At 42.5% G+C, this 23,851-nt stretch overlaps 1 protein-coding gene across 5 annotated transcripts in view; it reads right to left on the bottom strand.

Moving 5' to 3' along the window:
* Positions 1-23,851, bottom strand: part of IQGAP2 (IQ motif containing GTPase activating protein 2) — a 130,877-nt gene that overhangs the window by 35,368 nt on the left and 71,658 nt on the right. The window contains exons 6-15 of one of the 5 annotated variants that reach the window (XM_085042946.1): positions 22,639-22,706; positions 22,127-22,240; positions 11,974-12,152; positions 11,234-11,321; positions 10,501-10,664; positions 9,900-9,987; positions 7,302-7,465; positions 6,608-6,768; positions 4,108-4,232; positions 1,970-2,133 (exon numbers count right to left, since the gene is read on the bottom strand). In XM_085042946.1, the coding sequence (XP_084899072.1) occupies positions 1,970-2,133; positions 4,108-4,232; positions 6,608-6,768; positions 7,302-7,465; positions 9,900-9,987; positions 10,501-10,664; positions 11,234-11,321; positions 11,974-12,152; positions 22,127-22,240; positions 22,639-22,706 (1,315 nt within the window). Of the gene's footprint in view, positions 1-1,969; positions 2,134-4,107; positions 4,233-6,607; positions 6,769-7,301; positions 7,466-9,899; positions 9,988-10,500; positions 10,665-11,233; positions 11,322-11,973; positions 12,153-13,924; positions 14,052-22,126; positions 22,241-22,638; positions 22,707-23,851 lie in introns of those variants that run through there. The other 4 variants (XM_085042950.1, XM_085042947.1, XM_085042948.1 and 1 more) reach the window with 4 other exon arrangements.

Here is a 23,851-nt window from a genome sequence, read left to right as displayed (position 1 = left end):
CAGTTTCAAGCAAGGAACAAATAGGTCGGATTTGAGATTAGACTTGTAATGAGGTCTGGCAGATTTAGGTGCAGACTATACTTCCCCAAAGTCACCACAGATACAGGGAAGTGACAGCAAGCTGTTCAGAATAAATGAGAAGGTTTGACACATATGTTTTTCCAGATGCTGGGGCAGGAAGTTTAGAGGGAGACCTATCTTACCCTCGTAAATCAAATACTTCCTTTTACCACAGCTCACTCTAAAAACATGCTAAATGCAAATAAAGACAGATCTGCTTTATAAACAGGGATCAGAAAAAGTGGGAGAGACAGGCTTCAGAAATTGCACTACCTTTTCAACTGTGTTTGGATTCTTTTTTAAAAGGAAATGTCAATCTAAATAATATCTTTACCTAAAGAAAGATGAAATCTGTATGACTGGTCACTGTAAAGAGTAAGTATGCATCTGAGTATTTCTTTTGGGAGCACTGTGATGTGCTCTCTTCTGAAACTGGAGCAATACCCCTCAGTATATCAATACCAGTGGAGGTGCTCTAAGCAGTTGTCAAAAGACTGCAAAACCAAAATAGCTCAAAAGAGAAAAGCCAGCAGAAATCTCTAGGAACATCACAAATTTTAGAGCGAGATGATTTCAAAGAGATTGCACAATTTTTGTTCCAAAGTTCGGAAATACTCATTTGTTTCCTCTGAGCACATTCACAACAGAACAGGAGTAAGCACCAGGTTTAGAGCTGGGGAGCACTGGGACAGCTGTCAGGAGTGAGCCAGGGTCAGGCTGCTGTGTGCAGGCACATGGCACCTGTGGGCTGTGGTTCTCTGCCTTGGGGACACACTGGCTACCTGTGCACGCACATGGCACATCCAGGGCCAGCACTGTGCAACCACCACCCACACAGGCACTCTCTGTGCACAAATACTGACACAGGCCCATCCAGGACAGGTGAAATCAGAATGCATGAAACCCTCCCAAGCACACATGGCAAGGGAGAAGGTTTTTCCGCACTGAGGGCTCAGTGAAACCAGCCCTGAGAACCCTGGTGAGAAATTGACTTGTGCAAACAGCTTTTGAAAGCTCTGGTAGCAGAGTACAGAAACACATGGTTTCACAGCAGGTACCCCAGGTGAGGTGACACAAATGATGGAAGACACTTTACAAGCCAAAGCTTACAGACTTTCTCCAGCTGAACATGTTGCATTAGGGACACACTGTGTGAATTTTAATTGTGTTTTCCAGACACTGGACATTTTAAGTGCTGGGCTAGTAGCTTTAGCTAATCTTGTGTTAGGTCACATCCTGCAAGCTGCTGGGCTGATCTTTGTTTATGCTTCCCTGAGCTGTAATGTTGTAATACTAACCAGGCCACTGCTTTTGGGGAAGCAGATAGCAACATCCTGCTGAGATAGGTTTAAACTGAAGGCACGTACAAGATGTGCTTGTTATCGCTTGATAAAGCTGTAAAAGGTGTATGTACAAAACTCCACTATAATAGAACAACTTAAGCAAAGGAGACTCCTCAAAATACTTCCCAGAGATTTGTTAAGTAACACCACAATTGTGATTTCTTTCTGGCAAAAAGCTCAATTTCCATCCATATTGGTCTCTACCTGCCTGGTGCAGTCCTGTAAATGTACCCATACACAAATTCAAAATTATATGAAGATTGCTGCTGCCCATATTTCGTAATGGCTGCAGCAGCCTACTAGAATTTTAAAAACTGAGATTACAGCAAGCCAGTAGCAAGACATATACAGAATATGTCTTAATATTAATACATTGAGAATTAATCCATTTTGCAGTCTGAGTAAGTTATAATGCAAAATTACTTAGTGCCAGTTTGTTGTCGCTGGCTAATCTACATCCCCACTGGCAAAGCTAATGCAAACATCAGGAGACCAGGACAGGGACATAGATGCAACTGAAAAGAACTGGTATTTCACTTCTCACATAGAACAGTAAAAATTCTAACCTTGCATTTCTGTGCTTTGGCGTGGTGCAGAACATCCTGATAATGCCTTGCATTTACTGGTCTCACATCTTGCAGCTTGGCTGTGGGCAATAGCAGGGCTTCTAGAGTTTTCTCAGGATCTCCTTGGTCAACTGCTTCATTAATGTGTCCAATTGCAATGATTCCTAAGAAATAGAAAAGTTATTAAAGATGCACTTATCAAAGAAAGTTGCAGCTTCTCCAATATCAAGTACAAACAAAGCAGTAACATGAAGAACAGAAAAATCACATAACAAGAAGCAGAGGCAGCAACAGCAGCTGATTTTAAATTATTTTTGTTCTTATTTGAACCTATCGTGCTATACATCTTTCCTTCCTAGCACACTTATTGATAAATCTGGATAAAAGTGTTCCTTAAAATAAAAGTTATCCTTGACAAAAAAGAAAAAAAAAAAAAAGAAAACAGATTTCCCTGTTGTCTGGGCTGAAGCACCTACATGAAGCTTAAGAAAAAGTTGGGTGTCACATATAAATTTGTTCCCTAACATATTGCCTCACAGTGATGAAAATTTTATTTTCAAGTGATTTCAGACCACATTACTTTGTGGTCTGATTTGGACAAATGCATACTGCACTCCCAGCTACAACATTACATAGCAACTTAACCTTGTTTCTTGTAATTTCACCATAAATAACCAATCTGACCATGTTGGCCAGTGGCCCTCAGAACTTCAGTCATCAAGTAACAAGGCCTAGTGTATTTAATAAAACCTTATTTTTTTTCAGACTGGGCCAAACAGTTTAAAATCAATTTTCTCCTGCCCATAAACAATACAGAAATGCACTGTTTGTGGTCCCTAAAACCACCCCAGAAAGGCATCAGTCAAGGGCTTCACCATCACCTGTGAAGGATGACATCCCTGCTGACAGTGGATCATCTCTCAAGTGTCTCCAGACCCACCACAACCCACCTGGTGAGGTCACAGATCCAGGTCATCATAAGGCTTGGGGAATGAGCAGTTTTTCCAAGGTGGTCCCAAAGAGGGACCGTGCAGATAGGGGACTTGCTTATGAAAACAGAGGCCTCCCTTCTTCCTCTTCTCTCTGCCCATCTGCCCTCTCTAAACATTCCCAGGCAGAGGTCAGTGTCACTGAGACCAAGTGCAGCTTCACTGCTACTGCAAGGTCTGTTCCAACTCCTAGTAAGTGCAGAGGTTCAGACAAAAAGGTGACTCAGTCAAATAAAATACTCAGCACCTTGCCAGAAGGCACACGTGGAGATCAAGCTGTGAGGATCCATGGCAACCATTTGGCTAGATTTAAGAAGCAATAACCCAGCCAGTTTTAGTAATTCTGCAACACCAGTATGAAGCAGCAGCATGATGACACTAAGGGCAGTACAGGAAGGGCACGAGCAGCCTGTGACTTAGAAAGGCTCTCAAACTGCACTGAGACTGCTTCCAAAATGGCAGGCAGTCTGAAAGCTCCCTCACTCCCCTGCTCCGGCAAATCTGGCATAGCTTGATAGCCTCAAATTTCTATATGCAGTGGAAAAATTTGGTGCTTTAGAATTTTTGAAGCCCAAATGACCAGTTATCACATTTAATATAACACCACCCTTTTATGGCAGTACAGTTACATTAAGCTTAAAAAATAAACTCTAAATCCATTCACATGAGATCATGTGGGCATAAGAAGCTATTCTCAGCCAGGAAATCAAGCTAAGCTACCTAAAAGAAAAGCAAGACAGTTGCACTGTATAACTCCTGTGTGAAAAACAAGTACTTGAAATAATTTACACATTAAAACATGCTTTTCCATGTAACACTGCCTGTAATTTCCTTCCCTATCTCCCAATATGCTCGTTGCTTACAACTGCAAAATCCCCACAGTGACACCATCCAGGCCTGGAAGATACTGCCAAGCAGGCAGAACCATGGCATTTTTAACACTGCAGAAGGCAGGCAACCCTATGATATCTTTCAGCCATCTGAAATAACCAGGAATACAAGGACATTTAAAGATAATCAGGCTTTCAAAATATTTTAATGCTCTACTATTTTCAAGAGTGTCTGAAGAAGGCCACTCAATACACAGATTTACATACTGATTTACCTGACTATGACCTCTGTGGGCAATGTGGAGGAAGAATTACTTACTTTCATTTTCTTCTTGAATTTGCATATTAACCATGTCAATGCAGTTCTGGATATCATTCCAGCTTAAATAATCTTGGCCTTGAGATGAAGCCTCTGACTTAATAGACAATAGTGTATCAGCATAACTATAAGAAGATATAAAATACATAAGTGTATTTCATATACAAGATAAAGTGCCGCAAAGAATTAGTCAGATGTATCATCTATCATTTAGTGACTACTATTTTTTCCAATGAATGAATTTCAGACAAACTCAGCTCTTGCCAGAAATTATGCAGACATGCAAGCTGCCTGTTCCACACATGCATTTTAGGATCTGAAGAAAAGGCCCTGTACACTAATACAAAAAACTTTTCTTGGCTACATGGGATGATGGCCATACATACACATAAATACAGCTTGCTTTACGGTGCAACAGATAAATGTGTGAAAAATCAGCTTCTTGCTTTAGGAAACTATTGTTGTCTTCTTGACAGTAATTCAAAGACCAGAATTTCAGTCAGTAGTATCAGGTAGTAGCATCTCCTGCTACCTCCATGGGGATGATGAGCCATCCCATGGGCAAGGGACTAAAAAAAAGTTATGCTCCTCTTCCCACAACTCAAGATCCTCCAAGCACAGGCTCTGTAGCATGTGTCTACTCTTCCTAGAAGGATCACAGATCAGACAAGCTGGAAACCTTCAGAGTTGTGTAAATTTATGTGTACATGAGTTAAATAATTTTCATATTCCTGAATTAAGCTTCGGAATGCCACAGTGTATCAGATCAAATACGTATCATCTATTTCCATCAGAAGCCTGAGGAATGAATGCTTTCCAGAAAAAAAAAAAAAAAAGTAGAGGGGATTCGTCATTTCCTAATCTGATTTGTCCTTCCAGCATCCAGTAACCTGCATTTAAGGGCTTTCTGAGCTGGAGACTGTATATCTCTTTAATTGTTGCAAACAAAGCTACACTCCATTAGTTTACCTATTTAATTTGAAATCTTATAGATTATTGAGCAATGAGCCCACTATGTGTTTTGTGAGACAATAGCTTTGTAAAAACTATTAAACTTTATATTTAATAGGGTCCAATTTAATTTAATTTAATTTAATAGGGTCCAATCTTTTCTTTATTAAAGTCTCAAAAATCCCCAAACAACTAGAGTTATTAGAAGCTAGCATAGCTATTAGAATAGCGGATTCTATTAACCTTCTCCACAACATACACACTTTTGGAGACTATAACATATTTCCCCTACATTTTCTCTTCTGGAAAACACATTCCCAACAAGTTCATCTCTTCTGATAGATAGCCATTGAACAGCATCACCCTCAATGAAGTTTTTCTAGCTCTACTGTATTTCTTCTAGTACTGTGCAAGTCAAACCTTCCTGAGATATTCAACACATGGCTGGCAGCACAGGTTAACATAATGGCAAAATAAGATTTTATTTTGTTGTTGAGTCCAACTAATTCCTACCATTTCATCTGTATTGACTAGCAGCTTAATCTAAAGGTTGGGTCAGAAATATCACCAAAAATGCTGCACTTGGGACACTTAAGGGACATTTCTGCATGTTTATGGTGTTGAGTCTATTGTTCACAAGCACTACCTCACGTTAGCAGAGGCAGAGTAGCAGTTTCGTTTTGCTCCATCTTATGTCATTCTCTCTCTAACCAAAGTTCACTGGCCTCATGCTTAATGTGAGTGCCTTCCTTACAGCTTTGAGACACCCAGCAAGGGCCACTCTCAGATTCATGCCCTCTGAAAACCTAGAAGATCTTCAGCTACTGCTGCTCCTTTTGCCTACTGATGCCTTCCAGAAGCACACGGAGGGTTCCACCGTCTGTGCCAAGAGACAGGAACTGGTCCACATCCCCATGTTTTCCCTTGCACACTGTGGGCACAGGTCTCTCACGAATGGTAGTGTTGCCTGATTTTTCATTGATAGATGAGAGAGCAACGGAGATAGCAAAACATCTGTGATAAGTCAGGCAAGTGACAGTGCAAGCAGCTGGCAGCCAAGGGAAGGCCAAAGTGTAATGCTGAATATGAACGTGTGCCACAGTGTTGTATTCACCTTTCTATCAAGCAAAAAAGGGCTCGGCCATGGCTTAAGGGAGCTCCTGGACCCTGAGGCATTAAACAATATCTCATTCCAAAGATCATCTTTCAGAATTACAGAGTGGTTAGTGATTAACAGTTCCCAGCTATGGTTGTTTCATGTTTTAGTGTCTACAAAAATTCTTGTCAGATCTTCATGTTCACTTTCTGAGGATATTTTCCCTGCACCTCACATGTCCACAGCCTTCAAGGTTGTGTGATTGCTTGTATTTAGCTACAACTGGCTCAGCAATTGTCACATTATCCTTTCTTAATTTAAAACGCAGATGTTCATCTTGCAGCTCTTTCAACTTCCCAGTCACAACACAGGGCAGCCCACCCATTAAAATGCCTACTTATTTTTTTCAGAAGTTGCCAAGTCTCATCCAGACAAGACAAAATGAACCTTTACCGTTGCAAGTTTTCCTCTTCCAGATTATTGAAGCCAATGCATGGGTTTCTGAGGTGATTCTTTATCATTAGGATGTCCTTATTTTCCAAGGTCTGGTTTAGCAACACAACAGCTGACAACATTTCTACTGCAATAGACAGTTCATCATGTGCCAGGTAGTTCTGTAGGACAATAATGTACTGCAGTCAGGAAGCTAAATAAGCAGTGTAACAAATTTGAGTTACACACTCTAGACACCATCAAGGAGATGGACTTGATTTAAGAAGCCTGGAAAGTTTCCTAGTCACAGGCATGCCAGACTGATGCAACAGTGGTGGTGGAGCTCACTGGGTTTCTATCTCCCATTCAGTCTGCCTTTCCTTCTTTTGCCCCACAATCCCATCTCTTCTGGTCTTACAGCTGGGGGTTACTTTTCTATGCAATATATAAACCAGTTAGTCCTCATTAAGAGCATGCAACAATTTAAAAAAATCAGTTGATTTTTTGCAACACAAGAGCTCAGCCAGATTGAAGTGTGGCAAAAAACAAATTCTGCGATTCACTATTGCCTTTCCAACCAAAATGATTCATGCAATACATAACACCATGGCAAGAGAATTATGTCTGGTCTTACACAACAACATGCTATGTTTGTGCTCTTTCATGGTCTGACTACACAACATCAATGAGCAGGTTGTAAGCTTTTCACTCTTACCACAGCATTCTGTTGTTGGAGGTTGAACAGCTCAGTCTGATAGACAGCAGCAGCAAATGAGTGAACAACAGGCAGCTGTGCCTCGGGTTTCATCAGTGCAACCAGTGTTTTACTAGGATCACAGTTACGAATTGCTGTATTGATATTGTCAACCGCTATAAGTTCTAAAGAACAGCAGGGAAAAAAGCTTATTAATTTTCATATGCTGTTTGCTCTTCATGCCACGTAGATGACAACGAAGTTATTCCAAAGAATATAGTTTTCTGTCATTAGAGAAAAAACATTTTTGTGATTTTTTTCAAGATGGGACTGCTGAATGTTGCAAAAACAGTGTCTGTTCGAAGATATGCAGCAAATAATTGACTAGAGGACTTAAAAGTTTCTGGGCTTTTAGAAATGAGAGACTGGTTATTGTACCTTAAACACAAAACAAGGAGTTAACCCCACCTTAGCACAGAGAAAGATCTAACTCCTCCTGGGTGTGCTTGCAGCAGATACTGCTGTCTGTGTCAGCTCCAGCACCTCAGTCTTGCTTCACCCCAGCTTCTCCCTTCCTTCTGTACCACACTGCCTCTCTAACCTCTTCCTTTCCTCAGGATCTAACTGAGCTAGTGAAAACAGGCCAGTACCTGAAGTATGAACAATATTATTTACTACTGTCCATTTCAGGAGGCCCAGTAGAAATCAGCCAAATATTTTGGAGGGCTGGGATTTTCTGCCAAAAATCAGTAGCGGAACTGATGGGAAACTACATTCTACGGTTTCTAGAACTTCCTCTGCATGCCAACACCCGTTTTTTTGTCTACCAGTGTGGAAGATCAGTCCTTACAGACACTGCTGTCTAGAAACGAATCCCTTTGCTACAGCTCAAATTTCAATTAAAACAGACCACAATAGAGGGATATGAAGGTATGAGTGTAGTCCTTTTCAGTACCAGAACAACTTGCCTGTTTTGCTTTTTGCAGAACCGACTTTGTCAGAAGTTTGAAGCCCAGCAGAAAAATGCTGAAAACCATTTTCCCATTTGGGCAGCTGCCGAAGCATTACAACATCCCTCACTTAGTCACTGCCACCATAATTGCACACCTGTAGGAGCCACCTCTGAAGAAACCCAGGCCAGGGCACACCCAGGAACACACTGTGCAAGGCACTGCTCTGGTCTTGCAGAAAGGGAAGCAACCTTGAAGGTTAGAGCACATGTGGCCAAGTGAAGAATAGCAATTATGCAAATGCCCTTTCCATCAATAAGGCCTATTCCTCCACCTTATCATATGGCTTTTCTGTGTACTACTGCCCAGGGAACAGACCACTGTCTGCCCAAATCTGAGACAAGACTGCCTGTACAGAATACACCATCCACCATTTGTGTATACAGCAACACTCAGAGCTTATTATACAGCACTAAAAACCTTTAAAAACCTTCTAGCCAGGCCCACCTAAAAAAAGCCCTCTCGCCTCTCATTTAATTTTCTCTGAAGCACAGTCGTATGGGGCCACATTTTCCCTGAAGGCTGTCTCTATTGGCTATTCCTAAAGTTAGAAACAAGGAAAGGCTCTCACAGGTACAACATGCATGCATGCTTTTTTAAAGGAAAAGAGCAAAGACGAAAAGAGTCAAGGTCCACAAATAGACTAGACTAGTTCTGCAGCCAATGACTAAGCTACTGATTTCTAGTTTTGAAACCCAGCATGCAAATTGCAAAACATACATTACATTGTTCACAGTCCTATAACAAAAGCCACTATATCTTCCTTCTCAAGCCAAACATAAGAACTAAGTTATTCTCCAGATTGCTGTTAATGCTTTTCAAACTTTCATCTTCCTTTCCTTTACCAAGAGGTAATTCTTTCAGAGAAAGTACTCCTCACCATGGCTAACTAATCTGAAACAGGCTAACATTTAAGGTATCAAGTAAAATTTATCTTCTGACTTAAGCTGACCTCACAATATAGCCTTTAAGGCACATTGCAAAAGTCATCAGCCTGGATTTCAAAGTATTGTAAACAGTACCAAAGACAAAACAGCCATGCCCAGATGCAGCATGAAATGACAGCAGATAAACCAAAGGTTAGCTTCCTAGCAAAGAAGTTTCCAGTCAAAAGCAGCAACACATGCACTGCAAATTTAGATCCCCTTTAACTATATTTTTTTTACAAACTATATATTGTCATGTGGTATTCTTAACAGCCTTAGAATAGGTTAGATATATGTGTCTAAATGTGAGAACAGTTTTTTTCTGCAACATGATTGCAAAGTATTCTTCCATTTTAATTCTACAAGTATGGTCATTGCTCTCAAGTGAGTATTAATAGTGTGTTGATAAATATTTGTTCAAGCCATCAAGCCATGCATTGTTTTCAGTTTTAGCTGCTGTGTTTGACAGTGGCTCAAATTAGTTATCTCGAATAAGAGTACATCCAATGCAGCATAGATTGGTGACTTGGCAATTGTGACACTGAGAAGAAATATTATATGAATAAAATTCAATACATATGGTTTCAGTTTGAGAAACCTTGTTTATGTGCAAGAAATGGTGGACTCAATCAGCTTAACATAATTAAATGGTGATGGTAAAGAGTATTAAAACAGTTACTCACTAAGTTTGTGAGCCTCAGCTTCCGCATTGGCAACACTAACTTCTTTCTGTATTTCACTTTTGTCGAGCATATTTGGAATGCCTGCTATCTAACAGATCAGAAAAACAAGATTTAATTATGTTTTTGTTTGATGAGAGATAAGGGATAAAGTCCTGTGATGGCACATTGCGATTCGGTTGTACTACCACCTGTGCATCAAATAAAAGGCTCAGTACACAGTGTTGATCTTTTCCTGTGGTTTTCAACTTATGTAAAATAATAGGTTTTCTCCTTAAAACCCAATTTGCACTTTAATTTGACGTTAATGATTCAATATTACTTTTATTTGTACTCAAGTTATATCTCATTTTGGAAACAAAATATTAGGGGCTGCATGTAATATCTTAATTTTTTTCTTATATCTTACTAAATACGCACAAGGATGTCATGCTCTTTAGAGCAAATGAAACTTTTTGGTATCGATTAGTATATAAATTATTCTCAAATATTTATAAAACTTTTCATAAACAATGCTGAAGGCAGAGTAAAAACAATTTCTCTCTAGATTGAAATCAGCTAAAAAAGTGCAAACTGACACATAGTACCTGTTCCATTCAATTACCTGCATTTTCTGTTCTTTAGAATCACACAATTGCATTAGGTACCATGAGGAATTTTGCGGCAGAACTTCAAGTAGGCTCAGAGCAGGACGGTTCAAACCTGCCATCAGTGCCCCCTCATCTTGCCGGTCAATAGCCTCATTCACTTGGACTAAAGCTATGTGAACTGAAATGAAAACAATGCTTATAAACAGCAAAGAAGGCTTTCGTGGAAAAAAAAGTCCATTGCTGTCAGCATCTCACTTTTTGTAAAAGCCAGCTAGGTTGGCAATCTTTATCTAGTGGAGAATTACCTCTTTCAAGTCCAATCCTACACAGGGAGTCTGGCTCTGTGTGAGCCTGTGTGAAAGCTGTTCAACCACAGCTAAATGAAAGCTTATGAGTGAATTTTAGGTCTATATAGAAGAGGGGGTCAAAATTTACAGTATTCTGCACACAAAAAGAAGGTAAGGAAACAGAGCAGGCAATAAATGATTTGATTCTGAACTGAGGAATCCTTACCACAAACAAGAGCAAAAACCACAAACAGACATTAGCCCCTCCCCGCAAAAAGATTAGTAGAGAAGGAATAGCATGAAAAAAACAGTTGTAGACAGATATTATCTACTTTATGTGCATTTTACAAGTTCCCATAGAAATATTTTGTTTGTTCAGGTGGACTCAAGTTGTGTTCAGCTGGAATCCGGGAGATCACGTGTTGTACGCATACTTCCATGAGGATCCAGAATAGCTTACTGTTTATTTTATTGATATTGCCTTGAATCTCAGCCTGTGTCAGCAACTCCTCATAGACATCCCTCTCTTCATCAGAAATTGTGCCATTCTAAGAAAACAAAATTGTTGTTAGTACACACAAAATAGTTTGCAGAGACAAAAGCTATTAGCCAAAGTCATTAAAACTGCATCAGCTGAAGCATTTACTGAATGTATTTGTAAAGTAATTTGTCGACTAAGTGAAGTAAACAAATAAGCACTTTGTCATAACTGGCTGAGCAGTTTTCTGCTTCCTGTAAAATAATAATATAAATATAGTGCAGCATTTTTAACTACAGAGACCATTAGCTCTCAGATAAAAGAACATAGCAAATAATTTCACATTAAATATCTGTGGCAGAGAATATACTTTATACTCAAAAAAGTGTATTATTCTGTTTACAACTTTTTAAGCACTAAATTTGTTTTTGTAAGGCAGTTAATGGTGGAAAACTAGCCTTTTTTAGTATTTAGTCTTCTGGTATTTTTAATCTTTGGGCAAAAGTTAAGCTGCATGATACCCATAGTGACCATACTCTTGTAAAATTAGCTTTTAGCATATGGCATTGTCATTATTTCTCTTAGTTATCTTAAAAGTAGGGGTTTCTTTCTAATTGCACCAATTTAAAAAATTAAGCTAAGTTTTAAAACAATAATGCTACAGCATGAGAAGAAACATGAAGGAACATGTGTACTAGGAGTACAAATAAAACACCATATACCTTGAGCCTTGCATTTGATTCTTTCTTCCTTTTAGCATTGAAGAGTTCATTCTGATAGTCCTGTGCCAGTTCTTCATCCACATTGAGCAACATTGCATTTGGGTTCCTCAGAGTCGCAATGGTTTGTTCAGCTATCCCCTTCTCAACAGCCTCGTTGATCGCTATTACAGCTGCATGCACTAAAATTGAAAGCATAGTCCTAAATTTCAGGAAGCAAAAAAGTCAGAACTGTCATTCTTTCTTCTGATTTATTTGAAAGAAGTGTTTAATTTATGTTCAGGAATTTACAGATTTGAACATTCCATTCCATGTTTCCTCTAGACTGCAGAACTACCTATTTACTCAAAGGTGGCACATCTCTGTCTGTTTCTCGTTCACCCTTCAGCCAGCCAGGGGTGTGCTGATTTCAGCTGGGGTGGAGTTAATTTTCTTCTCAGTGGCTGGCACTGTGTTTTGGATTTGCACTGAACACAGGGTTGATAATGGAGAGATGTTCTTGTTGTTGCTGAGCAGGACTTGCACAGGGCCAAGGCCTTTTCTGCTTTTGGCACTGCCAGACTGGTGAGGGTGTTGGGGGTGCTTGGGAGGCTGAGAGGAGACACAGCCAGGACAGGTGACCCAAACTGACCAAAGGGATATTCCAGATCATGTGGTATCATGCTCAGTGTATAAAATGGGGAGAAGGAGGAACGTTTGGAGCGACCGAGTTTTGTCTTCCCTAGTAACCATTATGTGTGATGGTGCTCTGCTCTCCTGGAGATGGCTGAACACCTGCCTGCCCATGAGAAGCAGTGAATTAATTCCTTGCTTTGCTTGTGTGCACAGCCTTTGCTTTCCCTATTAAACTGTCTGTCTCAGCCCATGAGTTCTCCAGCTTGCACCCTTCTGATTCTCTCCCTGATCGCTCTGGTGGGGGAGTGGGAGAGGGCTTGGCTGCTGGCTGGAAATAAATCATGACATGGTTAATACTTTACTGACAGAAAATAAAACATGAGTTACATTTTATCATTTGAGTCCTATTTTATTTAGAAGGCAATTACATGCAGAAATTGAAAGTACTTTTGGTAATTTTTGCCTTAAAGCTGTGTGTCTGTGAGCATATAAAAGTACTGTCTAAATTGAGTATATATGAGAGATGCTACACAAGAATGAGGAAACTGAAGCTCCATTAAACTGGTGCTGTGGAAAAACACATTCAAGACCCCCCAGGCAGGATGCAGCCCCATCACAGCTAAGCCTTCCTGAGGTGTCTCTTTGCACATCAAGATCTCTATGAACCACTGGGCACATGAGAGATGGTGATGTAAGAGTCCCTCTTCCTATCACCTGCAAAGCCACAAGACAGCAGACTTCAAATGGAGGCAAAAAACACCCAGCAGGCTTTACAGGGTTCTCAAAATGTTACCACACAGGAAAAGGGGGGAAAAGGACTCAATACAACCACTGACCAGCTAAAGTGTTAAGCCTTTCCTTTGAGAAAACAAGAAAACTTCAACTGCTAAACAAAGGCTTGCCTTTGAGTCAGAAAAGCACATGTCTTTTCAAAGAGTAAATATGCATCAGGGTGCAAATTCAAAACCACTTACAGCTGAATTAGGTGTAAAGTAGCGGCTAACACTCCCCTTCCAATTACTCCCTGCACAAATTTGTCCCTAAAAACTGTCTAGATGGAGGACTTGCACTAGAGCTGCACTTCTGGATCTCGATCTTCATGCCACAAAGAGATCCCAATGGCTGTCTGGCAGCACATTAATCTCAAATATTTTACAGACTTTACTATATAAAAGATAATTCCTGATAAATGTGTACCTAGAGCATATCCCAAAGGAGAACACTGCAGCTCCCCATTTATCATAACAGCAGCTTGTCTAGGATTTCCTTTCATGCCACAGATGAGATGTTGTGAAGAAAAAACACAATGACCATCTTTCCTTACTCTATCAATACTTACTTTCTACATGGTCCTGCATGGTTCTTCCAAAGAGGAGGAAAGCATGCAGTAAAAAGTGTGGTTTCTTTAGAGTAAGTTTAACTGAAATAACAGTTTAACAGTTTAGCTGCGTCTGAAAGACTTCAGTTTCTCTCAGTTTATGAAAGAAAGCAAAGACGCTTCAGATTTGAGGGTTTAGAAAAACAAAGGAGTGTACAAACTTAGGAAAGTTGGAGAGAAGAGCAGATAATTGAAAACTCAAGGGCAAATGAAAAATGAAGTGAAGCTTTACATCCTCAGAGGTGGCAGCTACTTGCATAGCTGTTGGTGGATAATCCATTGCTTAGCACTGAGTTCATGCCAGAAAGTTGTTCTAAAATGGCTTCACTCCAGCTCAGCTCAGCACAATATCAGCTGGGTAATACAGGCAGCTAGCATGGTGGAGGAGACACAAGCAGAGGAACACACTGGTTCATTCATCGTTAAATTTTGTGACAAGAAAAAATTCATGTTGAACATTAGGAAAAGAACATTTTTGATTGAGAGGGTGGTCAGTCACTGGAACTGGCTCTGCAGTGAGAGGGAAGATGTATGCTAATGTTTTTACAAACAATTCCATCGGTGAGGGTATGGGCGTTAACATCTTTGAAATGGTCTTAATGCCTCTACTGGCTGCAAGCAGCAGTACTTGAGACATTCTGTAGTTGTGTATACATCCATATCCACTTTAAGGGACTAAGAAAACTGTACTTCTTAGAAACATGTGTGATCCCACCATCCTCACAGAACACATAGGAAGGATGTTCTGTCTTCCACAGCTGTGTAAGAGGCTTCACTAACTCAGGTGGAGCTAGCAAAAAGCTGTCAAAAGACATTCAAGATTAGGAGAGAATCGAACAGATACTTGTAGATGTGAACCCACCTACCAAGAAGAGTGAGAAGCCTGATTGGCTTCAAAGTGCAGCCTGGAAGCACAGAATAAGAGAGAGGTTTCCATGCAGAATAAGCTCTCTGTGAAAGCTCTTAAGCTTATTCTTTCCTCTCTGATTTCTACAATTGCTGGCAGCAGAGTAGGAGTCATCAGCAATTGTTTCACTTTCATATCTCCTTTTGCATATTCCATTTAGGAAGAAGGATGGTAGACCCCTTCCTCTGGCAGGATCTCCATATCCAACCTCACTAGTGTGTGAGGGCTCCCATAGCAGATGTTTCCTGTTGTGGGGCAGGACATGTTATCTACAGGACAATCCTTGCTCACAGGGACAGAAGCAGCATCAGGAAACCCTGCTGTTCTAAGACTGAAAAAATTTCAGAAGTTAAAGGAAGCCCTACACATTATAATAAGGCATTCAGTGAAGGATGTTTCAGCCCTTTTATCTTAGGGGAGGAAGCTCCCTGGAAAAGTGCTTGGTAGTCACTAAATATCTAAAAATCTGTATAAAAACCCTGCTGCTTCAAAAGGCAGCATTTTAAGAGATAGCTTTGGTGAAGCATGCACATTAAGCAGGCTTCCAAATATACAACACAGGCAATGCAAATTGACATCAAGTGTGTTTTAAGTCAGGCTCTGAAGATTTCAGCCCACTAAGTAACATCAGGAATCAGCTTGCTTCAATGATGCCTGTCCTAGGTTGCAATATTGATGTAGTTAAGTATTCTATTACCACCAGCTGTGGGCCATTAGCTGCTATCACCCACTCCGGATGACAGGCAATGGGCCATCCGTTAGCTATTATCACTTGCTAATGACCCACCCCGCATGACAGGCAATGGGCCATCAGGGACCCACCGTGTGACTCATGGACTTATCTCATCCCATTGTGAGATGCTCTGCCCAGGAGGGAAGGAACCAGGTGTTCCCACGTGGATATAACCTGGCCTTGGAACTGCCTGAGCTAGCCCTGTCTACTGGGTTCCCAGAGGACGAGAGCTACGCTGGATCTTCAGCTGGAGACTAGACCTTCACAGGATCACCGCTTCAACTGGACTACTTCAGTCGGACTGCTACCACCACCCTAACAGGGTGTTAGGTTATATCTGACTTTGTCAGTGCTTTTTCCTTGTATTATTTCACTTATTTTTAATTTCAGTCTTGACTTGTGATCTCCTACTGGTTTGTTTCCAAACCAAGACATATTTTGGCGCCCAACGTGGGGCACGACCTGGGGAAACTCAGAAATCCTAGCACCATGATGCTCGGCTTATCTATATGGGTACTGTACCTCGCTCTCTATATTTTTCCTCAAATGGGATACTATCTGCCCGTCGTATTGCTCCTGTTGCGACCAGCACAGTGTACCTCATGCTGAGAAACAGAACAATACTTGGTGTTGTACAGCGTCTTCTCGAAGAGGAGGAGAAAAGAAACAAGTCAGCAGGCACCACATCCACGCAAACTGCCACCAAGAGGAAAGGAACCAAGCGAGCAGTCAATGTGTCAACACAGACCATTGCCGAATCAGAACAGCCAAAGCCAGTAGCGGTTGCCCCTGTCCAGAAAAAGAAATCCAAGAGCAAGTCAGTCCGCACAGCGACTGATGAGGATGCGGCAGGACCATCTCACCAAGCAGAAGAGACAGAGCCAGAGATCATCACTCGATCTCTATCCCTGGGGGAGCTGCGTGACCTACGGAGGGAATTCACCCGGCAGGCGAATGAGTCCATCTTGACCTGGCTGCTCCGTATCTGGGACGCCGCAGCTAATGACACTATTCTGGATGGAAGTGAGGCCAGACAACTGGGATCCCTGTCTCAGGATGTGGTCATTGACCAGGGGATTGGGAAAACCCAGGAAACTCTCAGCCTCTGGCGACGATTGCTGCTGAGTGTACGGGACAGATACCTGTGCAAAGAAGACCTCCAGATGCACCAAAGGAAATGGAACACAATAGAACAAGGTATCCGATGCCTGAGGGAATTGGCCGTACTAGAGATCATTTTCTCAGACAACGAGAGATTCCCCAAGAGCCCAGATAATGTCCGGTGCACTTCACAAATGTGGCTAAGATTCGCGCGGCTCGGACCAGAGATATACTCTCGTTACCTGGCAACACTGCAGTGGAGGGAAGGCGAAGACCAGGTGGGCGTGTTAGCAAACAAACTGAGAATTTATGAGGACACTGTCACCGCCCCACTACGCACCCAGGTCTCATCGGTAGAAACAAACCTGGCCGAGCAAGTCCGGAGATTGATTGAAGAGAGACATCAGAAACTAAGGAAAGAGCTCACAGAAAGATTTTTCCATGCCACACCAAAACCAACCCGAGTCTCTGCCATCAGGAGCAGACGTACTCCAGTCAGGGAAAGAAAACAAACTCCACGACGTGACCTCTGGTTTTTCCTTCAAGAGCATGGGGAAGACATGAGGAAGTGGGATAGGAAACCCACCTCCACCTTAGCAGCCCGGGTACGTGAGTTGAAAACAGAAACATCCACCTCAAGAAGCTCATCTAAGTACAACACTGCCCCAGTCTCTTGTGGACAGAACCCCCGACAAAATGGAAATGATAATATGACTGATCCTCTTGAAGGAACCTCAGGAACACATTTACAGGAGAAGAACATCGTGCACCAAAAACAAGATTAGAGGAGCCCTGCCTCTAGCCAGGTAGAGGAAAGGGATAACCGGATCTATTGGACTGTGTGGATCCGATGGCCTGGCACGTCTGACCCACAAAGATACACGGCTTTGGTTGACACCGGCGCTCAATGCACTCTGATGCCATCCAGGTATGTGGGGACCGAATCCATTTCTATTTCTGGGGTGACAGGAGGATCCCAGCAGCTGACTGTACTGGAAGCTGAAGTGAGTTTAACTGGGAATGAGTGGCTGAAACACCCCATTGTGACTGGTCCAGACGCCCCATGCATCCTCGGCATAGATTATCTCAGGAGTGGATATTTCAAAGACCCAAAGGGACATCGCTGGGCTTTTGGGATAGCAGCCGTAGAGACAGAAGACATAAGACAACTGAATAGCCTGCCTGGTCTCTCAGATAACCCGTCTGCTGTAGGACTACTGAGAATTGAAGAACAGCGGGTACCAATTGCTACAGCAACAGTGCACCGCCAGCAATACCGCACTGACAGAGACTCTGTGGCCCCCATCCATAAGATGATTCGGGAACTGGAGAGCCAAGGGGTGGTCAGCAAGGCTCACTCACCCTTTAACAGCCCCATATGGCCGGTGCGTAAGTCCAGTGAAGAATGGAGACTGACGGTGGATTACTGTGGCCTGAATGAAGTCACACCACCACTGAGTGCTGCTGTACCGGACATGCTGGAACTTCAGTATGAGCTGGAATCCAAGGCAGCAAAGTGGTATGCGACCATCGATATTGCCAATGCCTTTTTCTCCATTCCTCTGGCAGCAGAGTGCAGGCCTCAGTTTGCTTTCACCTGGAGGGGTGTGCAGTACACGTGGAACCGACTGCCCCAGGGGTGGAAGCACAGTCCTACCATCTGCCATGGACTGATCCAGGCTGCACTGGAAAAGGGTGAGGCTCCAGAACATCTGCAGTATATTGATGACATCATTGTGTGGGGGGACACAGCAACGGAAGTATTTGGGAAAAGAGAGAAAATCATCAGAATTCTCCTGGAAGCCGGTTTCGCCATCAAGAAGAGCAAAGTCAAGGGACCTGCCCGAGAGATCCAGTTCCTGGGAGTAAAGTGGCAAGACGGACGGCGTCAGATTCCTTCTGAGGTCATCAATAAGATCATCGCGATGTCTCCACCAACCAACAAGAAGGAGACGCAAGCCTTCCTAGGCGCCATAGGCTTTTGGAGAATGCACATCCCTGAGTACAGCCAGATCGTGAGTCCTCTCTACCTCATAACCCGCAAGAAGAATGATTTCCACTGGGGCCCGGAACAGCAGCAAGCCTTCACCCAGATCAAACAGGAGATCGCTCATGCGGTAGCCCTTGGACCAGTCAGGACAGGACCAGAGGTAAAGAATGTGCTTTACTCTGCAGCCGGGAGCCATGGTCTGTCCTGGAGCCTTTGGCAGAAGGTGCCTGGTGAGACCCGAGGTCGACCACTGGGATTCTGGAGTCGAAGTTACAGAGGGTCTGAAGTCAACTACACTCCCACCAAGAAAGAAATCTTGGCAGCTTACGAAGGAGTCCAAGCTGCCTCAGAGGTGATCGGCACAGAAACACAACTTCTCCTTGCACCCCGATTGCCAGTGCTGGGGTGGATGTTCAAGGGAAGGGTTCCCTCTACTCACCATGCCACTGATGCCACGTGGAGCAAATGGATTGCCCTCATCACACAGCGCGCCCGTATTGGAAACCCGAATCGCCCTGGGATTCTGGAAATCATAACAAACTGGCCTGAAGGTGAGACTGTTAAATTATCTTCAGAAGAAGCAGAGGAGCAAGTAGCACGTGCCGAGGAAGCACCCCCGTATAACGAGCTGCCGGAGAGTGAAAGACGCTATGCCCTCTTCACCGATGGGTCCTGCCGAATTGTAGGCGCAGATCGGAAATGGAAAGCTGCAGTATGGAGCCCCACACGACAAGCTGTACAGGCTACCGAGGGACAAGGTGGATCGAGTCAGGTCGCAGAGCTTAAAGCCATCCAACTGGCTTTGGATATTGCTGAACGAGAGAAATGGCCAAGGCTCTATCTCTACACTGACTCCTGGATGTTAGCCAACGCGCTATGGGGATGGTTAGATCGCTGGAGAAAGGCTAACTGGCAGCGCAGAGGAAAACCCATCTGGGCCGCTGAGATTTGGCAGGACATCGCCGCCCGGGCAGAAAAGCTGACTGTGAAAGTTCGACATGTGAATGCACATGTACCCAAGAGTCGGGCTAATGAAGAGCATCGTAACAACGAGCAGGTGGACCGAGCTGCCAAGGTGGAAGTGTCACAGGTGGATCTGGACTGGCAGCACAAAGGAGAATTATTTCTAGCTCGTTGGGCCCATGATGCCTCTGGTCATCAAGGGAGAGAAGCGACATACAGGTGGGCTCGTGACCGAGGGGTGGACTTGACCATGGACAACATCTCACAGGTCATCCACAGCTGTGAGACTTGCGCTGCAATCAAACAAGCCAAGCGGGTGAAGCCTCTGTGGTATGGTGGACGATGGTCAAAGTACAAGTATGGGGAAGTATGGCAAGTTGACTACATCACACTTCCCCAAACCCGCCAAGGAAAGCGCTACGTGTTGACCATGGTGGAAGCAACCACGGGATGGTTAGAGACCTACCCTGTGCCTCATGCTACTGCCCGGAACACCATCTTGGGTCTGGAAAAGCAAGTCCTGTAGAGACATGGTACCCCTGAGAGAATCGAGTCTGACAATGGAACCCATTTCAAGAATGGCCTCATAAGCACCTGGGCTAGAGAACACGGAATTGAATGGATATACCACATCCCCTAACATGCACCAGCTGCCGGGAAAGTTGAACGGTGCAACGGACTACTTAAGACAACTTTGAAGGCACTTGGCGGGGGAACCTTCAAAAATTGGGAACTGAACTTAGCAAAGGCCACCTGGATGGTTAACACAAGAGGTTCTATCAATCGAGCCGGTCCTGCCGAGTCCGAACCTTTGCACACAGTGGATGGAGATAAAGTCCCTGTGGTACACATAAGAGGTTTTTTAGGAAAGACTGTTTGGATTAGTCCCACCTCAGGGAAAGGCAAACCCATCCGTGGAGTGGTTTTTGCCCAAGGACCTGGTTACACTTGGTGGGTGATGCAGGCAGATGGAGAAACCCATTGTGTCCCACAAGGAGACCTTATCTTAAGTGAGAACTGTGTAGATGGTAATAGAATAAGGGGTGGATAATGTCCTAGGTTGCAATATTGATGTAGTTAAGTATTCTATTACCACCAGCTGTGGGCCGTTAGCTGCTATCACCCACTCCAGATGACAGGCAATGGGCCATCCGTTAGCTATTATCACTTGCTAATGACCCACCCCGCATGACAGGCAATGGGCCATCAGGGACCCACCGTGTGACTCATGGACTTATCCCATTGTGAGATGCTCTGCCGAGGAGGGAGGAGCCAGGTGTTCCCACCTGGATATAACCTGGCCTTGGAACTGCCTGAGCCAGCCCTGTCTACTGGGTTCCCAGAGGACCAGAGCTACTACTGGATCTTCAGCTGGAGACTAGACCTTCACAGGATCACCGCTTCAACTGGACTGCTACTACCACCCTAACAGGGTGTTAGGTTGTATCTGACTTTGTCAGTGCTTTTTCCTTGTATTATTTCACTTATTTTTAATTTCAGTCTTGACTTGTGATCTCCTACTGGTTTGTTTCCAAACCAAGACAATGCCACTTTGTAAGGCTGAACGAAGTAACAATGGAACATACTAAAGCCAACCCTTCTGTTCTTCAGTTTACCCTTCTGAAAATGCTAGGATCTTAAACAAAATAACTAGAGCTCAACTGTCGTTTTAACTTGACATACTTGATTTCATATCATTTAAATTCAAGCAATTTCTTTTTTCTTTTTGTAATATATCCCTTCATTTCACAGATACAAAAAAAAAAAAAAAAAAAAAAAAGGGTGAGGCAGAGAAAACCACCCAAATTTATAGATTAATAGGCAGGGGCAGCAGAAAAAGCATTTAATTCTGTTTGTGAATGGAAGCTGCTCAAGATAGACTCAAGAAACCTTAACAGTCCAGCAGGACCTACCCTCCAGCAGAGTTCTGCCATGCTAAGGGTCACACGCCAGTGGTGACACAGATGGAAAGCTACCTGTGGAGACAAACTCCACATATACACCACCATATGTGAGAGAGCTGTCTGCCTGGAACAATTACTTGTCCTCACAGCAAGTTGTTTGGGTTCTTTAGGAAAACTGCAAAAGGCAAAAAACAGAACAAGGAGGTACAGAGAAGACACTGTCTTCCTATGGCCATCTAAGTTGTACCCATGTGGTGCAGACACATGCACAGAGTTCATTATTCTAGAGGAGCACTAGCTACCAAAACATTAAACTCATTCAAAATACTGTAAGAAATCTTTGCTTCTGGTAGCACTTCCTATGGTTCAATGGAGATATGGAAAAACGCAGACTGCAAATTTTCAAGAGCTCTTGTAACAATTAAGCAATGTGATAGTGAAAACTTGTTTGCTTTTCTTTCTAGTTTTTAAGAGGTGGCAAACTAGGTGAAGTAGAACATGGAAAATATTTTGTTAGCATTCTGCCAAAGTGTTCAGCAGAGAATACAACAGGGGCCACACTTACATGCAGCTTCGTCCACTGATAATTCACTGGCCAGAATCCCACCAATTTTACTAAAAGATGGCATCTGTATACCATATTTCTCTAGCTCCTTTCGCATGTTGCTGATTTCTTCCTCTGTTCAGACAAAAAAAAAAAAAAAAAAAAGAAGAAAAAAAAAAAGAAGAAAAAAAAAGGAAATATTATCAGAACGAAAGCATAACAGTTTCAGTATGAATCACCATACCTACAAAAACGTTCCAGAAAGTGCTTGTGACCAGGGTATCTGAGGTGGTTTCCTCCCCTTTTGGAAAGACTCTAAGATATGACAAGTATTCCATGCAAACTCACTCCCTCCTGTCCTTTGGGACAGACACTCATTAAACACAGCAGCCTCCCCCCTGTTTAATTTGTAACAGTGTTTGTAACAATGTTGTCAGAGAAGAAAGGCCATAATAGAAAATATGTACAATGTTAGCAGATTTACGGGGTTAAAAAAAAAAACCTAACATATGATTAGATATGCATCTTTTTACCTGTGAAGTCTACTTTTCCGAGAAGGTCCTGGATCTGTGGAGCTAATCCTAGTTTGAAGAGATATAAACTGCAAAGAAGAAAATTAGGCATTAAAAGAATTGCGTGTGGTTGAGCTGTTTGCTTTCTGTACAAGAGAAAATCACTTTTATGGAGCTTGTCCTTTAACCCTTGACGTAGATGTGCCAATACAGAATAAATCTGCATTACAATTTTCTTTGTGCTGTGTTTTTAAGTCTTACAGAAAGAGAAATCTTTTTTGCATTTCTAACAAGCATCTCTAATAGAGAGGAGCTGTCAGTGTATCTCAGGTCATAGGGGATGTATAAACAAGTAGAAAATCTTAGTGAAAGATGGGTAAAGAAATGCAAAAGCTAGTATTGGGGGAAAATTGAGATCTGAACACATTTTAGCACAGCTTGTAACTCTGGATCTATGTTCTGTTTTGGCTTGCATTAATTACATCCCTGTAATAACTAGCAGAAGACGCATGAATCACTGATACCTTTCTTAAGTGTAGAGGAACAAGGACCTGTAAGCCCATCCAAGACCATCTCAAATATATTTGTCTCATTAGCTATTTTGGAAAATGAAGAAAGTTGATTTAATGTCCTAAGAACTAATATTTTCATATCAATATAGCATAACCCACACTCATTATTCCTAGAGCTCTGGGGTGCTTTTTGAAAGAAAACAGCTGAGTACGTACATATTTTCTCAGTAGCTTCCAAACACAAGGCATGTGTTTATCCACAAAAGACTGAGGTTTCTATAATTTATTAGTGAAATTCAATAAATAAGTGAGTTGAGCAAGAAGGAATCAAAACAGATAGATTTTAAAAACAATACTTAAATAACACATTCCTCGAAATGGATTCTTTTCCACCTCTTTTCAAACCTACTTCACCCCACTATCATTCATTGCAAATATATTTTGGGGTTTAGGGGTTTTGTTTCTAGAGAGGTACACTTCCCTTTTGTGTTTTGTTGTAGAGGGGTTTTTTTGCTACTAGCAAATTATAGGACAAGATTTCAAAGCACACATCTGTAGCTGTTGTATTATTTAGGAGCATGTGGAATCAGCATTTATCTTCCATACTATCACAGCTACTCCTCTGTCCTGTCCCTATCTGGATGAACACAACAAAGGATCTCAGGTAGGCTGACACTCCTTTGAAACATCTCAAAATCATTGCCAACTTCATTCTTACCTTT

Source organism: Lichenostomus cassidix, chromosome Z (assembly GCF_008360975.1).
Source record: "Lichenostomus cassidix isolate B80296 chromosome Z, HeHo_3.0, whole genome shotgun sequence".
NCBI lineage: Eukaryota > Metazoa > Chordata > Aves > Passeriformes > Meliphagidae > Lichenostomus > Lichenostomus cassidix.
Note: the sequence above shows the minus strand (reverse complement) of the source record. Positions and strands in the feature narration are given on the sequence as shown.